The sequence below is a fragment of the Oncorhynchus mykiss genome, chromosome 17 (assembly GCF_013265735.2).
Source record: "Oncorhynchus mykiss isolate Arlee chromosome 17, USDA_OmykA_1.1, whole genome shotgun sequence".
Taxonomy (NCBI): Eukaryota; Metazoa; Chordata; class Actinopteri; order Salmoniformes; family Salmonidae; genus Oncorhynchus; species Oncorhynchus mykiss.
Window position 1 is genome coordinate 4,358,847 of NC_048581.1, and position 18,656 is coordinate 4,377,502.

Sequence of the window (18,656 nt, forward strand, 5' to 3'; positions counted from 1 at the left end):
CCATCTCTCCTCTCCTCTCTTCCTCTCCATGTCTCCTCTCCTCCTCTCCATGTCTCCTCTCCTCCTCTCCATCTCTCCTCTCCTCTCTTCCTCTCCATGTCTCCTCTCCTCCTCTCCATGTCTCCTCTCCTCCTCTCTTCCTCTCCATGTCTCCTCTCCTCCTCTCCATGTCTCCTCTCCTCCTCTCCATCTCTCCTCTCCTCTCTTCCTCTCCATGTCTCCTCTCTTCCTCTCCATGTCTCCTCTCCTCCTCTCCATCTCTCCTCTCCTCTCTTCCTCTCCATGTCTCCTCTCCTCCTCTCCATATCTCCTCTCCTCTACTCCTCTCCTCCTCTCCATGTCTCCTCTCCTCTTTTCCTCTCCATGTCTCCTCTCCATGTCTCTTCTCCTCCTCTCCATGTCTCCTCTCCTCCTCACTTCCTCTATATGTCTCCTCTCCTCTCCTCCTCTCCATGTCTCCTCTCCTCTTATCCTCTCCTCCTCTCCATGTCTCCTCTTCTTTATTTTATTTTATTCCACCTTTATTTAACCAGGTAGGCTAGTTGAGAACAAGTTCTCATTTACAATTGCGACCTGGCCAAGAATAAAGCAAAGCAGTTCGACACATACAACGACACAGAGTTACACATGGAATAAACAAAACATACAGTCAATAATACAGTATAAAAAAATATATTTACAGTGTGTGAAAATAAAGTCATTTAAGAGAGGTAAGGCAATAAATAGGCCATGGTGGCGAAGTAATTAAACACTGGAGTAATTGATGTGAAGAAGATGAATGATCAAGTAGAGATACTGGGGTGCAAAAGGAGCTAAATAAATAACAGCATGGGGATGAGGTAGATAGATTGGCTGTATACAGATGGGCTATGAACAGGTGAAGGGATCTGTGAGCTGCTGGAGAGAACTGGAAGGAAAGGCGACCAAAGGAGGAATTGGCTTTAGGGGTGACCAGTGAGATACACCTGCTGGAGCAGCTGGTTCTTAAAGCTAGTGAGGGAGAAATGAGTCTCTAGCTTCAGTGATTTTTGCAGTTTGTTCCAGTCATTGGCAGCAGAGAACTGGAATGAAAAGCGGCCAAATGAGGAATTGGCTTTGAGGGTGACCAGTAAGATATATCTGCTGGAGCACGGGCTACGAGTGGGTGCTGCTATGGTGACCAGTGAGCTGAGATAAGGCGTGGCTTTACCTAGCAGAGACTTGTAGATGACCTGGAGCCAGTGAGTATGAAGCGAGGGCCAGCCGACGAGAGCATACAGGTCGTAATGGTGGGTAGTATATGGGGCTTTGGTGACAAAACGGATGGCACTGTGATAGACTGCATCCAGTTTGTTGAGTAGAATGTTGGAGGATATTTTGTAAATGACATCACCGAAGTCAAGGATCGGTAGGATGGTCAGTTTTATGAGGGTATATTTGGCAACATGAGTGAAGGATGCTTTGTTGCGAAATAGGAAGCCGATTCTAGATTTAATTTTGGATTGGAGATGCTTAATGTGAGTCTGGGAGGAGAGTTTACAGTCTAGCCAGACACCTAGGTATTTATAGTTGTCCAAGTATTCTAAGTCAGAACCGTCCAGAGTAGTGATGCTGGATAGGCGGGCAGGTGCAGGCAGCAATCAGTTGAAGAGCATGCATTTAGTTTTACTTGCATTTAAGAGTAGTTGGAGGCCACGGAAGGAGAGTTGTATGTAATTGAAGCTTGTCTGGAACACCGTGTCCAAAGAAGGGCCAGAAGTATACAGAATGGTGTCGTCTGCGTAGTGGAGGATCAGAGAATCACCAGCAGCAAGAGCGACATCATTGATGTATACAGAGAAGAGAGTCGACCCGAAAATTGAACCCTGTGGCACCCCCATAGAGACTGCCAGAGGCCCGGACAACAGGCCCTCCGATTTGACACACTGAACTCTATCAGAGAAGTACCTGGTAAACCAGGCAAGGCAATCATTTGAGAAACCAAGGTGATAAGAATGTGGGGATTGACAGAGTCGAAAGCCTTGGCCAGGTCGATGAATACAGCTGCACAGTAATGTCTCTTATCGATGGCGGTTATGAATTGTTTAGGACCTTGATAGTGGCAGAGCACCCATGACCAGCTCTGAAACCAGATTGCATAGCGGAGAAGGTACTGTGAGATTCGAAGTGGTCGGTGATCTGTTTGTTAACTTGGCTTTCGAAGACCTTAGAAAGGCAGGGTAGGATAGAGATAGGTATGTAGCAGTTTGGGTCTAGAGTGTCTCCCCCTTTGAAGAGGGGGATGACAGTGGCAGCTTTCCAATCTTTCTGAATCTCAGACGATACGAAAGAGAGGTTGAACAGGCTAGTAATTGGGGTTGCAACAATTTCGGCAGATCATTTTAGGAAGAGAGGGGTCCAGATTGTCTAGCCCGGCTGATTTGTAGGGGTCCAGATTTTGCAGCTCTTTCAGAACATCAGCTGTCTGGATTTGGGTGAAGGAGAAATGGGGAAGGCTTGTGCGAGTTTCTGTGGGGGGTGCAGTGCTTTTGACCGGGGTAGGGGTAGCCAGATGGAAAGCATGGCCAGCCATAGAAAAATGCTTATTGAAATTCTCAATTATAGTGGATTTATCGGTGGTGACAGTGTTTCCTAGCCTCAGAGCAGTGGGCAGCTGGGAGGAGGTGTTCTTATTCTCCATGTACTTTACAGTGTCCCAGAACCTTTTTCAGTTTGTACTACAGGATGTAAATTTCTGTTTGATAAAGCTAGCCTTTGCTTTAACTGCCTGTGTATAATGGTTTCTAGCTTCCCTGAACAGCTGCATATCACGGGGGCTATTCGATGCTAATTCAGAATTCCACAGGATGTTTTTGTGCTGGTCAAGGGCAGTCAGGTCTGGAGTGAACCAAGGGCTATATCTGTTCCTAGTTCTACATTTTTTAAATGGCGCATGCTATTTAAAATGGTGAGGGAAGCACTTTTAAAGAATAACCAGGCATCCTCTACTGACGGGATGAGATCAATATCCTTCCAGGATACCCCGGCCAGGTCGATTAGAAAGTTTAGTTTGGCTAACTCTCTCTCTCTAGTTTGGCTAACTCTCCGTCTCTAGTTTGGCTAACTCTCTGTCTCTAGTTTGGCTAACTCTCTCTCTCTAGTTTGGCTAACTCTCCGTCTCTAGTTTGGCTAACTCTCCCTCTCAAGTTTGGCTAACTCTCTCTCTCTAGTTTGGCTAACTCTCTCTTTCTAGTTTGGCTAACTCTCCGTCTCTAGTTTGGCTAACTCTCCCTCTCAAGTTTGGCTAACTCTCTCTCTAGTTTGGCTAACTCTCCCTCTCTAGTTTGGCTAACTCTCTATCTCTAGTTCGGCTAACTCTCCCTCTCTAGTTTGGCTAACTCTCTATCTCTAGTTCGGCTAACTCTCCCTCTCTAGTTTGGCTAACTGTCCCTCTCTAGTTTGGCTAACTCTCCGTCTCTAGTTTGGCTAACTCTCTGTCTCTAGTTTGGCTAACTGTCCCTCTCTAGTTTGGCTAACTCTCTCTCTCTAGTTTGGCTAACTCGCTCTCTCTAGTTTGGCTAACTCTCTGTCTCTAGTTTGGCTAACTCTCTCTCTCTAGTTTGGCTAACTGTCCCTCTCTAGTTTGGCTAACTGTCCCTCTCTAGTTTGGCTAACTCTCTCTCTCTAGTTTGGCTAACTGTCCCTCTCTAGTTTGGCTAACTGTCCCTCTCTAGTTTGGCTAACTCTCTCTCTCTAGTTTGGCTAACTGTCCCTCTCTAGTTTGGCTAACTGTCCCTCTCTAGTTTGGCTAACTGTCCCTCTCTAGTTTGGCTAACTGTCCCTCTCTAGTTTGGCTAACTGTCCCTCTCTAGTTTGGCTAACTGTCTGTCTGAGACTTTCCGCTCAGAGAAGATCCAAGGGAATAATGAGAAATAAGGAATTGTGCTAGAAACTCAAACTTACTGTGACTAACCTCTCTCTGTGTCTATCTCTCTCCATTCTCTCTCTCTCTCTCTCTATCTGTCCATTCTCATTCTCTCTATCTCTGTCTATCTCTCTCCATTCTCTCTCTCTCCATTCTCTCTTACTCTCTGTCTATCTCTCTCCATTCTCTCTCTCCATTCTCTCTTTCCATTCTCTCTCTCTCTCGTCTCTCTCTCTCGTCTCTCTCTCTCTCTCTGTCTATCTCTCTCCATTCTCTCTCTCTTTCTATCTCTCTGTCTCTCTCTCTCTCTCTCTCTTTCTATCTCTCCATTCTCTCTCTCTCTCTCTCTGTCTCTCTCTCTGTCTCTCTCTCTCTCTCTCTCTCTCTCTCACTCTCTCTCTCTCTCTCTTTCTATCTCTCTACATTCTCTCTCTCTCTCTCTCTCTCTCTCTCAATTCAATTCAATTCACTTTATTGGCATGACGTAACAAAGTCCATATTGCCAAAGCTTATTTTGGATATTTACAATATAAACATGAGTATCAAATTGTCAACGGGAACAACAGTAACAACAATAACAACAATAACAACAGTAACAACAGTAACAACAGTAACAACAATAACAACAATAACAACAGTAACAACAATAACAACAATAACAACAGTAACAACAGTAAGAACAATAACAACAATAACAACAGTAACAATAACAACAATAACAACAATAACAACAGTAACAACAATAACAACAATAACAACAATAACAACAATAACAACAGTAACAACAGTAACAACAATAACAACAATAACAACAATAACAACAATAACAACAGTAACATCAATAACAACAATAACAACAATAACAACAGTAACAACAGTAACAACAATAACAACAATAACAACAATAACAACAATAACAACAGTAACAACAGTAACAACAATAACAACAATAACAACAACAATAACAACAGTAACAACAATAACAACAATAACAACAATAACAACAATAACAACAATAACAACAGTAACAACAAAACAACAGTAACAACAATAATAACAGTAACACCAATAACAACAATTACCAGGTGTCAAAATAACCATACATTCAACAATAACAATAAGCATACAGTAGAGGACATGTGCTGGTACTGCCAACCCACAGCTCTCTGCGTCCTCCCCCAACAGGACGGGCAGCCTGTCCCTCCCCCAACAGGACGGGTAGCCTGTCCCTCCCCCAACAGGACGGGTAGCCTGTCCCTCCCCCAACAGGACGGGTAGCCTGTCCCTCCCCCAACAGGACGGGTAGCCTGTCCTCATCAGAGAGGTCTTTGAAACCTTGAATAAGGGTTTCAAATTTGGGGAAATTACCCTCTCTAATTGTTTTATATTTTTACATTTTGTCAGGAAATGCAGCTCTGTCTCAGGTTCTGCTGTGGTGCAGTGGTTGGACAGCCTTTCCTCTACAGGGAGACAGGTTCTGCTGTGGTGCAGTAGTTGTACAGCCTTTCCTCTACAGGGAGCCAGGTTCTGCTGTGGTGCAGCGGTTGCACAGCCTTTCCTCTACAGGGAGCCAGGTTCTGCTGTGGTGCAGTGGTTGCACAGCCTTTCCTCTACAGGGAGCCAGGTTTTCCTGTGTCTACTCTTCTCAATGGCAAGGCTGTGCTCACTGAGCCTGTACTTTGTCAAGGTTTTTCTAAAGTTTTGATCAGTAAGCATGGTCAAATATTTAGCCACGGTGTACTGTTGATTTAGGGCCAGATAGCACTGCATTTTGCTTTGTGCTTGTGTTTCCCAATACGTAATGTAGTTTTGCTTTGACTGTGTTGTAATGTGGTTTATTCTGATTGATTGGATGTTCTGGTCCTGAGGCTTCAGTGTGTTAGTAGAACAGGTTAGTGAACTCAGCCCCGGGACCAGCTGGATGAGGGGACTGAGGCTTCAGTGTGTTAGTAGAACAGGTTAGTGAACTCAGCCCCAGGACCAGCTGGATGAGGGGACTGAGGTTTCAGTGTGTTAGTAGAACAGGATAGTGAACTCAGCCCCAGGACCAGCTGGATGAGGGGACTGAGGCTTCAGTGTGTTAGTAGAACAGGTTTGTGAACAGTCTCAGGACCAGCTGGATGAGGGGACTGAGGCTTCAATGTGTTAGTAGAACAGGTTAGTGAACTCAGCCCCAGGACCAGCTGGATGAGGGGACTGAGGCTTCAGTGTGTTAGTAGAACAGGTTAGTGAACTCAACCCCAGGACCAGCTGGATGAGGGGACTGTGGCTTCAGTGTGTTAGTAGAACAGGTTTGTGAACTCAGGACCAGCTGGATGAGGGGACTGAGGCTTCAGTGTGTTAGTAGAACAGGTTAGTGAACTCAGGAACAGCTGGATGAGGGGACTGAGGCTTCAGTGTGTTAGTAGAACAGGTTAGTGAACTCAGCCCCTGGACCAGCTGGATGAGGGGACTGAGGCTTCAGTGTGTTAGTAGAACAGGTTAGTGAACTCAGGACCAGCTGGATGAGGGGACTGAGGCTTCAGTGTGTTAGTAGAACAGGTTAGTGAACTCAGGACCAGCTGGATGAGGGGACTGAGGCTTCAGTGTGTTAGTAGAACAGGTTAGTGAACTCAGGACCAGCTGGATGAGGGGACTCTTTTCTTTGCTCAGCTCTTGGCATTGCAGGGCTTGGTAATGATATGAGAGGGGGTCACTGTATTTTAGATGTTTCTAAAACTTAATTGCTCTTTTTTGAGGTTTTATTATTAGTGGATATTGGCCTAATTCTGCCCTGCATGCATTGTTTGTAGTTTTCCTCTGGCCATGTAGGATAATCTTACAGAACTCTGCATGCAGGGTTTCAATGGGGTGTTTGTCCCATTTGATGAAATCTTGTTTTGCAAGTGGACCCCACACCTCGCTGCCATAAAGTGAAATTGGTTCAGTGACACATTCCATTAGTTTTAGCCACATGTTAATAGGTATTTCAATTTGAATTAGTTTTTTAATGGTGTAGAATGCCCTGCATGCTTTCTCTCTCAGTTCATTTACTGCCTCGTTAAGGTTATTTTAAACCTCAGTAATTGTAGTGTGTACAGTACTCTATATATTTAAACCTCAGTAATTGTAGTGTGTACAGTACTCTATATATTTAAACCTCAGTAATTGTAGTGTGTTCAGTACTCTATATATTTAAACCTCAGTAATTGTAGTGTGTTCAGTACTCTATATATTTAAACCTCAGTAATTGTATTGTGTACAGTACTCTATATATTTAAACCTCAGTAATTGTAGTGTGCAGTACTCTATATATTTAAACCTCAGTAATTGTAGTGTGTTCAGTACTCTATATTTTTAAACCTCAGTAATTGTAATGTGTGCAGGACTCTATATATTTAAACCTCAGTAATTGTAGTGTGTACAGTACTCTATATATTTAAACCTCAGTAATTGTAGTGTGTACAGTACTCTATGTATTTAAACCTCAGTAATTGTAGTGTGTTCAGTACTCTATATATTTAAACCTCAGTAATTGTAGTGTGTACAGTACTCTATATATTTAAACCTCAGTAACTGTAGTGTGTGCAGTACTCTATATATTTAAACCTCAGTAATTGTAATGTGTTCAGTACTCTATATTTTTAAACCTCAGTAATTGTAGTGTGTTCAGTACTCTATATATTTAAACCTCAGTAATTGTAGTGTGTTCAGTACTCTATATATTTAAACCTCAGTAATTGTAATGTGTTCAGTACTCTATATATTTAAACCTCAGTAATTGTAATGTGTTCAGTACTCTATATATTTAAACCTCAGTAATTGTAGTGTCTTCAGTACTCTATATATTTAAACCTCAGTAATTGTAGTGTGTACAGTACTCTATATATTTTGTACCATTTGAGAACTTTGGTCTAATTCCCTGAGATCTGGATCTTCTCTGGAAAATCATTATTTTAGTCTTTTTGGTGTTTACTGCCAGGGCCCAGTTCTGGCAGTACTGCTCTAGCAGGTCCAGGCTCTGCTGTAGGCCATGTGCTGTGGGTGACAGCAGGCATAGGTCATCTGCGAAGAGCAGGCATTTAACTTCTGAATTATGGAGACTAACACCAGGGGCTGAGGATTTTTTCTAGAATAGTAGCCAATTCATTGATATGAATATTGAAGAGTGCAGGGCTCAGAGTGCAACCCTGGCGAAGGCCCCGCCCCTGGTTACAGAATTCTGTTATTTTCTTGCCAATTTTAATGCTGCACGTATTGCCAGTATACATTGATTTAGTTATGTCATATGTTTTACCCCCGACACCACTTTCAATAACTTTGTAGAACAGTCCTGTCTGCCACCTAGAATCAAATGCTTTTTGGAAGTCGATAAAGCAAGCGTATAGTTTGGTTTTTATTTTCTCTCCTCTGTCTATCTGTCTCTCACTCTCTCCATTCAATTCAATTCAATTCAAGGGGCTTTATTGGCATGGGAAATGTGTTAACATTCTCTCTCTCTCTCTTTCTCTTTCTCTCTCTCTCTCTCTCCATTTTCTCTCCATTCTCTCTCCATTCTCTCTCTCTCTCTCTCTCTGTCTATCTCTCTCCTCTCTCTCTCTCTCTCTCTCTCTCTCTCTCTCTCTCTCTCTCTCTCACTCTCTTTCTCTCCCTGTGTTCTCATTCTCTTTCTCCCAGTCTGTCTCTCTAGATATCTTTCTGTCTGTCTTTCTCCTCCCCTCCTCCTCCTCCATCTCTCTCTGTCTGCTTAGTATGGTGTTATAGAGATGAATGATAAGTATGTATCTACATGTGTGACGTCAGAAGCGTTGGTTTTAAAGGGCTGGTGCTGCTGGTGGCAATGCTTTACACCAAATAAAGTACTGTCAAAGAAAGTGGTTATGAATCTCTCCCTTTCTCTCTGTCTCTCTGTCTCTCCCTTCCTCCCCTCTTCTCTCCCTCTCTCTCTCTCTCCCTTCCTCCCCTCTCTCCCTCTCTCTCTCTCTCTCTCCCTTCCCTCTCTCTCCGTGGCTCTCTCTCCCTTCCTTCCCTCTCTCTCCCTTCCCTCTCTCTCCGTGGCTCTCTCTCCCTTCCTTCCCTCTCTCTCCCTTCCCTCTCGCTCCGTGGCTCTCTCTCCCTTCCTTCCCTCTCTCTCCCCCTCTTTCTCCCTTCCCCCCTCTCTCTCCCTTCCTTCCCTCTCTTTCCCCCTCTTTCTCCCTTCCCCCTCTCTCTCCCTTCCTTCCCTCTCTCTCCCCCTCTCTCTCCCTTCCTTCCCTCTCTCTCCCTTCCTCCCCTCTCTCAGAGCCCTTCAGTGCATCTGTCTGGGTGATGATGTTTGTGATGTTACTCCTGGTCACGGCCGTCTCTGTCTTCCTGTTTGAGTTTGTCAGTCCACTGGGATTCAACCGCAACTTGGCCCAGGGCAAAGGTACACACTCACACTCACACACTCTGTCCCAGAACCCCACTGTTTATTTCAACATACTACTATAAATCAAATCTAATCTAATTTGAATCCTCACCGAATACAACAGTTGTAGACGTTATTGTGATGTAATAAACCACAAGCCTTTTCCCAAAAAGTAAGAACATTTGCTAAATAAAATTAGAAAATAGTAACCAGGTAGTAATGAGGCTATATACAGGAGTACCAGGTAGTAATGAAGTAATATACAGGAGTACCAGGTAGTAATGAAGTAATATACAGTAGTACCAGGTAGTAATGAGGCTATATACAGGAGTACCAGGTAGTAATGAAGTAATATACAGTAGTACTAGGTAGTAATGAGGTAATATACAGGAGTACCAGGTAGTAATGAGGTTATATACAGGAGTACCAGGTAGTAATGAGACTATATACAGGAGTACCAGGTAGTAATGAGGCTATATACAGTAGTACCAGGTAGTAATGAGACAATATACAGGAGTACCAGGTAGTAATGAGGTTATATACAGGAGTACCAGGTAGTAATGAAGTAATATACAGTAGTACCAGGTAGTAATGAGGCTATATACAGGAGTACCAGGTAGTAATGAGGTTATATACAGGAGTACCAGGTAGTAATGAGGTTATATACAGTAGTACCAGGTAGTAATGAGACAGGAGTACCAGGTAGTAATGAGGTTATATACAGTAGTACCAGGTAGTAATGAGGTTATATACAGTAGTACCAGGTAGTAATGAGACTATATACAGGAGTACCAGGTAGTAATGAGGTTATATACAGTAGTACCAGGTAGTAATGAGGCTATATACAGTATTACCAGGTAGTAATGAGACTATATACAGGAGTACCAGGTAGTAATGAGGTTATATACAGTAGTACCAGGTAGTAATGAGGCTATATACAGTAGTACCAGGTAGTAATGAGGTTATATACTGGACTACCAGGTAGTAATGAGGCTATATACAGGAGTACCAGGTAGTAATGAGGTTATATACAGGACTACCAGGTAGTAATGAAGTTATATACAGGAGTACCAGGTAGTAATGAGACTATATACAGGAGTACCAGGTAGTAATGAGGTAATATACAGGAGTACCAGGTAGTAATGAAGTAATATACAGGAGTACCAGGTAGTAATGAGGCCTTATACAGGGAGTACCAGGTAGTAATGAGACTATATACAGGACTACCAGGTAGTAATGAGGTTATATACAGGAGTACCAGGTAGTAATGAGGTTATATACAGGAGTACCAGGTAGTAATGAGACTATATACAGGAGTACCAGGTAGTAATGAAGTAATATACAGGAGTACCAGGTAGTAATGAAGTAATATACAGTAGTACCAGGTAGTAATGAGGCTATATACAGGAGTACCAGGTAGTAATGAGGTAATATACAGGAGTACCAGGTAGTAATGAAGTAATATACAGGAGTACCAGGTAGTAATGATGTTATATACAGGAGTACCAGGTAGTAATGAGACTATATACAGGAGTACCAGGTAGTAATGAGGTTATATACAGGAGTACCAGGTAGTAATGAAGTAATATACAGTAGTACCAGGTAGTAATGAGGCCTTATACAGGGAGTACCAGGTAGTAATGAGACTATATACAGGAGTACCAGGTAGTAATGAGGTTATATACAGGAGTACCAGGTAGTAATGAGGTTATATACAGGAGTACCAGGTAGTAATGAGACTATATACAGGAGTACCAGGTAGTAATTAGGTTATATACAGGAGTACCAGGTAGTAATGAGGTAATATACAGGAGTACCAGGTAGTAATGAAGTAATATACAGGAGTACCAGGTAGTAATGAAGTAATATACAGTAGTACCAGGTAGTAATGAGGCTATATACAGGAGTACCAGGTAGTAATGAGACTATATACAGGAGTACCAGGTAGTAATTAGGTTATATACAGGAGTACCAGGTAGTAATGAGGCTATATACAGGAGTACCAGGTAGTAATGATGTTATATACAGGAGTACCAGGTAGTAATGAAGTAATATACAGTAGTACCAGGTAGTAATGAGGCTATATACAGGAGTACCAGGTAGTAATGAGGTTATATACAGGAGTACCAGGTAGTAATGAGGTTATATACAGTAGTACCAGGTAGTAATGAGACTATATACAGGAGTACCAGGTAGTAATGAGGTTATATACAGTAGTACCAGGTAGTAATGAGGTTATATACAGTAGTACCAGGTAGTAATGAGACTATATACAGGAGTACCAGGTAGTAATGAGGTTATATACAGGAGTACCAGGTAGTAATGAGGTTATATACAGTAGTACCAGGTAGTAATGAGACTATATACAGGAGTACCAGGTAGTAATGAGGTTATATACAGTAGTACCAGGTAGTAATGAGGCTATATACAGTATTACCAGGTAGTAATGAGACTATATACAGGAGTACCAGGTAGTAATGAGGTTATATACAGTAGTACCAGGTAGTAATGAGGCTATATACAGGAGTACCAGGTAGTAATGAGGTTATATACTGGACTACCAGGTAGTAATGAGGCTATATACAGGAGTACCAGGTAGTAATGAGGTTATATACAGGACTACCAGGTAGTAATGAAGTTATATACAGGAGTACCAGGTAGTAATGAGACTATATACAGGAGTACCAGGTAGTAATGAGGTAATATACAGGAGTACCAGGTAGTAATGAAGTAATATACAGGAGTACCAGGTAGTAATGATGTTATATACAGGAGTACCAGGTAGTAATGAGACTATATACAGGAGTACCAGGTAGTAATGAGGTTATATACAGGAGTACCAGGTAGTAATGAAGTAATATACAGTAGTACCAGGTAGTAATGAGGCCTTATACAGGGAGTACCAGGTAGTAATGAGACTATATACAGGACTACCAGGTAGTAATGAGGTTATATACAGGAGTACCAGGTAGTAATGAGGTTATATACAGGAGTACCAGGTAGTAATGAGACTATATACAGGAGTACCAGGTAGTAATGAAGTAATATACAGGAGTACCAGGTAGTAATGAGGTTATATACAGTAGTACCAGGTAGTAATGAGACTATATACAGGAGTACCAGGTAGTAATGAGGTTATATACAGTAGTACCAGGTAGTAATGAGGTTATATACAGTAGTACCAGGTAGTAATGAGACTATATACAGGAGTACCAGGTAGTAATGAGGTTATATACAGGAGTACCAGGTAGTAATGAGGTTATATACAGTAGTACCAGGTAGTAATGAGACTATATACAGGAGTACCAGGTAGTAATGAGGTTATATACAGTAGTACCAGGTAGTAATGAGGCTATATACAGTATTACCAGGTAGTAATGAGACTATATACAGGAGTACCAGGTAGTAATGAGGTTATATACAGTAGTACCAGGTAGTAATGAGGCTATATACAGGAGTACCAGGTAGTAATGAGGTTATATACTGGACTACCAGGTAGTAATGAGGCTATATACAGGAGTACCAGGTAGTAATGAGGTTATATACAGGACTACCAGGTAGTAATGAAGTTATATACAGGAGTACCAGGTAGTAATGAGACTATATACAGGAGTACCAGGTAGTAATGAGGTAATATACAGGAGTACCAGGTAGTAATGAAGTAATATACAGGAGTACCAGGTAGTAATGATGTTATATACAGGAGTACCAGGTAGTAATGAGACTATATACAGGAGTACCAGGTAGTAATGAGGTTATATACAGGAGTACCAGGTAGTAATGAAGTAATATACAGTAGTACCAGGTAGTAATGAGGCCTTATACAGGGAGTACCAGGTAGTAATGAGACTATATACAGGACTACCAGGTAGTAATGAGGTTATATACAGGAGTACCAGGTAGTAATGAGGTTATATACAGGAGTACCAGGTAGTAATGAGACTATATACAGGAGTACCAGGTAGTAATGAAGTAATATACAGGAGTACCAGGTAGTAATGAAGTAATATACAGTAGTACCAGGTAGTAATGAGGCTATATACAGGAGTACCAGGTAGTAATGAGGTAATATACAGGAGTACCAGGTAGTAATGAAGTAATATACAGGAGTACCAGGTAGTAATGATGTTATATACAGGAGTACCAGGTAGTAATGAGACTATATACAGGAGTACCAGGTAGTAATGAGGTTATATACAGGAGTACCAGGTAGTAATGAAGTAATATACAGTAGTACCAGGTAGTAATGAGGCCTTATACAGGGAGTACCAGGTAGTAATGAGACTATATACAGGAGTACCAGGTAGTAATGAGGTTATATACAGGAGTACCAGGTAGTAATGAGGTTATATACAGGAGTACCAGGTAGTAATGAGACTATATACAGGAGTACCAGGTAGTAATTAGGTTATATACAGGAGTACCAGGTAGTAATGAGGTAATATACAGGAGTACCAGGTAGTAATGAAGTAATATACAGGAGTACCAGGTAGTAATGAAGTAATATACAGTAGTACCAGGTAGTAATGAGGCTATATACAGGAGTACCAGGTAGTAATGAGACTATATACAGGAGTACCAGGTAGTAATGAGGTTATATACAGGAGTACCAGGTAGTAATGAGACTATATACAGGAGTACCAGGTAGTAATGAGGTTATATACAGGAGTACCAGGTAGTAATGAAGTAATATACAGTAGTACCAGGTAGTAATGAGGCCTTATACAGGGAGTACCAGGTAGTAATGAGACTATATACAGGACTACCAGGTAGTAATGAGGTTATATACAGGAGTACCAGGTAGTAATGAGGTTATATACAGGAGTACCAGGTAGTAATGAGACTATATACAGGAGTACCAGGTAGTAATGAAGTAATATACAGGAGTACCAGGTAGTAATGAAGTAATATACAGTAGTACCAGGTAGTAATGAGGCTATATACAGGAGTACCAGGTAGTAATGAGGTAATATACAGGAGTACCAGGTAGTAATGAAGTAATATACAGGAGTACCAGGTAGTAATGATGTTATATACAGGAGTACCAGGTAGTAATGAGACTATATACAGGAGTACCAGGTAGTAATGAGGTTATATACAGGAGTACCAGGTAGTAATGAAGTAATATACAGTAGTACCAGGTAGTAATGAGGCCTTATACAGGGAGTACCAGGTAGTAATGAGACTATATACAGGAGTACCAGGTAGTAATGAGGTTATATACAGGAGTACCAGGTAGTAATGAGGTTATATACAGGAGTACCAGGTAGTAATGAGACTATATACAGGAGTACCAGGTAGTAATTAGGTTATATACAGGAGTACCAGGTAGTAATGAGGTAATATACAGGAGTACCAGGTAGTAATGAAGTAATATACAGGAGTACCAGGTAGTAATGAAGTAATATACAGTAGTACCAGGTAGTAATGAGGCTATATACAGGAGTACCAGGTAGTAATGAGACTATATACAGGAGTACCAGGTAGTAATGAGGTTATATACAGGAGTACCAGGTAGTAATGAGGCTATATACAGGAGTACCAGGTAGTAATGATGTTATATACAGGAGTACCAGGTAGTAATGAAGTAATATACAGTAGTACCAGGTAGTAATGAGGCTATATACAGGAGTACCAGGTAGTAATGAGGTTATATACAGGAGTACCAGGTAGTAATGAGGTTATATACAGTAGTACCAGGTAGTAATGAGACTATATACAGGAGTACCAGGTAGTAATGAGGTTATATACAGTAGTACCAGGTAGTAATGAGGTTATATACAGTAGTACCAGGTAGTAATGAGACTATATACAGGAGTACCAGGTAGTAATGAGGTTATATACAGTAGTACCAGGTAGTAATGCGGCTATATACAGTATTACCAGGTAGTAATGAGACTATATACAGGAGTACCAGGTAGTAATGAGGTTATATACAGTAGTACCAGGTAGTAATGAGGCTATATACAGGAGTACCAGGTAGTAATGAGGTTATATACTGGACTACCAGGTAGTAATGAGGCTATATACAGGAGTACCAGGTAGTAATGAGGTTATATACAGGACTACCAGGTAGTAATGAAGTTATATACAGGAGTACCAGGTAGTAATGAGACTATATACAGGAGTACCAGGTAGTAATGAGGTAATATACAGGAGTACCAGGTAGTAATGAAGTAATATACAGGAGTACCAGGTAGTAATGATGTTATATACAGGAGTACCAGGTAGTAATGAGACTATATACAGGAGTACCAGGTAGTAATGAGGTTATATACAGGAGTACCAGGTAGTAATGAAGTAATATACAGTAGTACCAGGTAGTAATGAGGCCTTATACAGGGAGTACCAGGTAGTAATGAGACTATATACAGGACTACCAGGTAGTAATGAGGTTATATACAGGAGTACCAGGTAGTAATGAGGTTATATACAGGAGTACCAGGTAGTAATGAGACTATATACAGGAGTACCAGGTAGTAATGAAGTAATATACAGGAGTACCAGGTAGTAATGAGGCTATATACAGGAGTACCAGGTAGTAATGAGACTATATACAGGAGTACCAGGTAGTAATGAAGTAATATACAGTAGTACCAGGTAGTAATGAAGTAATATACAGTAGTACCAGGTAGTAATGAGGCTATATACAGGAGTACCAGGTAGTAATGAGGTAATATACAGGAGTACCAGGTAGTAATGAAGTAATATACAGGAGTACCAGGTAGTAATGATGCTATATACAGGAGTACCAGGTAGTAATGAGACTATATACAGGAGTACCAGGTAGTAATGAGGTTATATACAGGAGTACCAGGTAGTAATGAAGTAATATACAGTAGTACCAGGTAGTAATGAGGCCTTATACAGGGAGTACCAGGTAGTAATGAGACTATATACAGGAGTACCAGGTAGTAATGAGGTTATATACAGGAGTACCAGGTAGTAATGAGGTTATATACAGGAGTACCAGGTAGTAATGAGACTATATACAGGAGTACCAGGTAGTAATGAGGTTATATACAGGACTACCAGGTAGTAATGAGGCTATATACAGGAGTACCAGGTAGTAATGAGACTATATACAGGAGTACCAGGTAGTAATGAGGTTATATACAGGAGTACCAGGTAGTAATGAGGTAATATACAGGAGTACCAGGTAGTAATGAAGTAATATACAGGTGTACCAGGTAGTAATGAAGTAATATACAGTAGTACCAGGTAGTAATGAGGCTATATACAGGAGTACCAGGTAGTAATGAGACTATATACAGGAGTACCAGGTAGTAATGAGGTTATATACAGGAGTACCAGGTAGTAATGAGGCTATATACAGGAGTACCAGGTAGTAATGATGTTATATACAGGAGTACCAGGTAGTAATGAGGCTATATACAGGAGTACCAGGTAGTAATGAAGTAATATACAGTAGTACCAGGTAGTAATGAGGTTATATACAGGAGTACCAGGTAGTAATGAGGTTATATACAGTAGTACCAGGTAGTAATGAGGCTATATACAGGAGTACCAGGTAGTAATGAGGCTATATACAGGAGTACCAGGTAGTATTGAGGTTATATACAGTAGTACCAGGTAGTAATGAGGTTATATACAGTAGTACCAGGTAGTAATGAGGCTATATACAGGAGTACCAGGTAGTAATGAGGCTATATACAGGAGTACCAGGTAGTAATGACACTATATACAGGACTACCAGGTAGTAATGAGGTTATATACAGGAGTACCAGGTAGTAATGAGGTTATATACAGGAGTACCAGGTAGTAATGAGGTTATACACAGGAGTACCAGGTAGTAATGAGGCCATATACAGTAGTACCAGGTAGTAATGAGGTTATATACAGGAGTACCAGGTAGTAATGAGGTTATATACAGGAGTACCAGGTAGTAATGAGGTTATATACAGGAGTACCAGGTAGTAATGAGGTTATATACAGTAGTACCAGGTAGTAATGAGACTATATACAGGAGTACCAGGTAGTAATGTGGCCTTACACAGGGAGTACCAGGTAGTAATGAGGTTATATACAGGACTACCAGGTAGTAATGAGGCTATATACAGGACTACCAGGTAGTAATGAGGCTATATACAGGGAGTACGAGGTAGTAATGAGGTTATATACAGGAGTACCAGGTAGTAATGAGGTTATATACAGTAGTACCAGGTAGTAATGAGGTTATATACAAGAGTACCAGGTAGTAATGAGGCTATATACAGGAGTACCAGGTAGTAATGAGGCTATATACAGGAGTACCAGGTAGTAATGAGGCTATATACAGGAGTACCAGGTAGTAATGAGGCATTTTACAGGGAGTACCAGGTAGTAATGAGACTATATACAGGAGTACCAGGTAGTAATGAGGCTATATACAGGAGTACCAGGTAGTAATGAGACTATATACAGGAGTACCAGGTAGTAATGAGACTATATACAGGAGTACCAGGTAGTAATGAGGCTATATACAGGAGTACCAGGTAGTAATGAGACTATATACAGGAGTACCAGGTAGTAATGAGACTATATACAGGAGTACCAGGTAGTAATGAGACTATATACAGGAGTACCAGGTAGTAATGAGGTTATATACAAGAGTACCAGGTAGTAATGAGGCTATATACAGGAGTACCATGTAGTAATGAGGCTATATACAGGAGTACCAGGTAGTAATGAGGCTATATACAGGAGTACCAGGTAGTAATGAGGCATTTTACAGGGAGTACCAGGTAGTAATGAGACTATATACAGGAGTACCAGGTAGTAATGAGGCTATATACAGGAGTACCAGGTAGTAATGAGACTATATACAGGAGTACCAGGTAGTAATGAGACTATATACAGGAGTACCAGGTAGTAATGATGCTATATACAGGAGTACCAGGGAGTAATGAGGTTAGATACAGGAATACCAGGTAGTAATGAGACTATATACAGGAGTACCAGGTAGTAATGAGGTTATATACAGGAGTACCAGGTAGTAATGAGGTTATATACAGTAGTACCAGGTAGTAATGAGGTTATATACAGGGAGTACCAGGTGGTAATGATGCTATATACCGTAGTACCAGGTAGTAATGAGGTTATATACAGTAGTACCAGGTAGTAATGAGGTTATATACAGGAGTACCAGGTAGTAATGAGGTTATATACAGGAGTACCAGGTAGTAATGAGGTTATATACAGGAGTACCAGGTAGTAATGAGACTATATACAGGAGTACCAGGTAGTAATGAGGTTATATACAGGAGTACCAGGTAGTAATGAGGTTATATACAGTAGTACCAGGTAGTAATGAGACTATATACAGGAGTACCAGGTAGTAATGAGACTATATACAGTAGTACCAGGTAGTAATGAGACTATATACAGGAAATACCAGGTAGTAAT

The 18,656-nt window shown here is 41.1% G+C and overlaps 1 protein-coding gene across 1 annotated transcript in view; it reads left to right on the plus strand.

Annotated features, from left to right (window-relative positions):
• The window catches only part of LOC118940215 (glutamate receptor ionotropic, NMDA 2A-like), a 176,526-nt gene that overhangs the window by 120,795 nt on the left and 37,075 nt on the right, over positions 1 to 18,656 (plus strand). Inside the window, exon 13 of the mRNA XM_036948682.1 lies at positions 9,144 to 9,269. Within this exon, the coding sequence (XP_036804577.1) occupies positions 9,144 to 9,269 (126 nt within the window). The remainder of the gene's footprint in view (positions 1 to 9,143; positions 9,270 to 18,656) is intronic.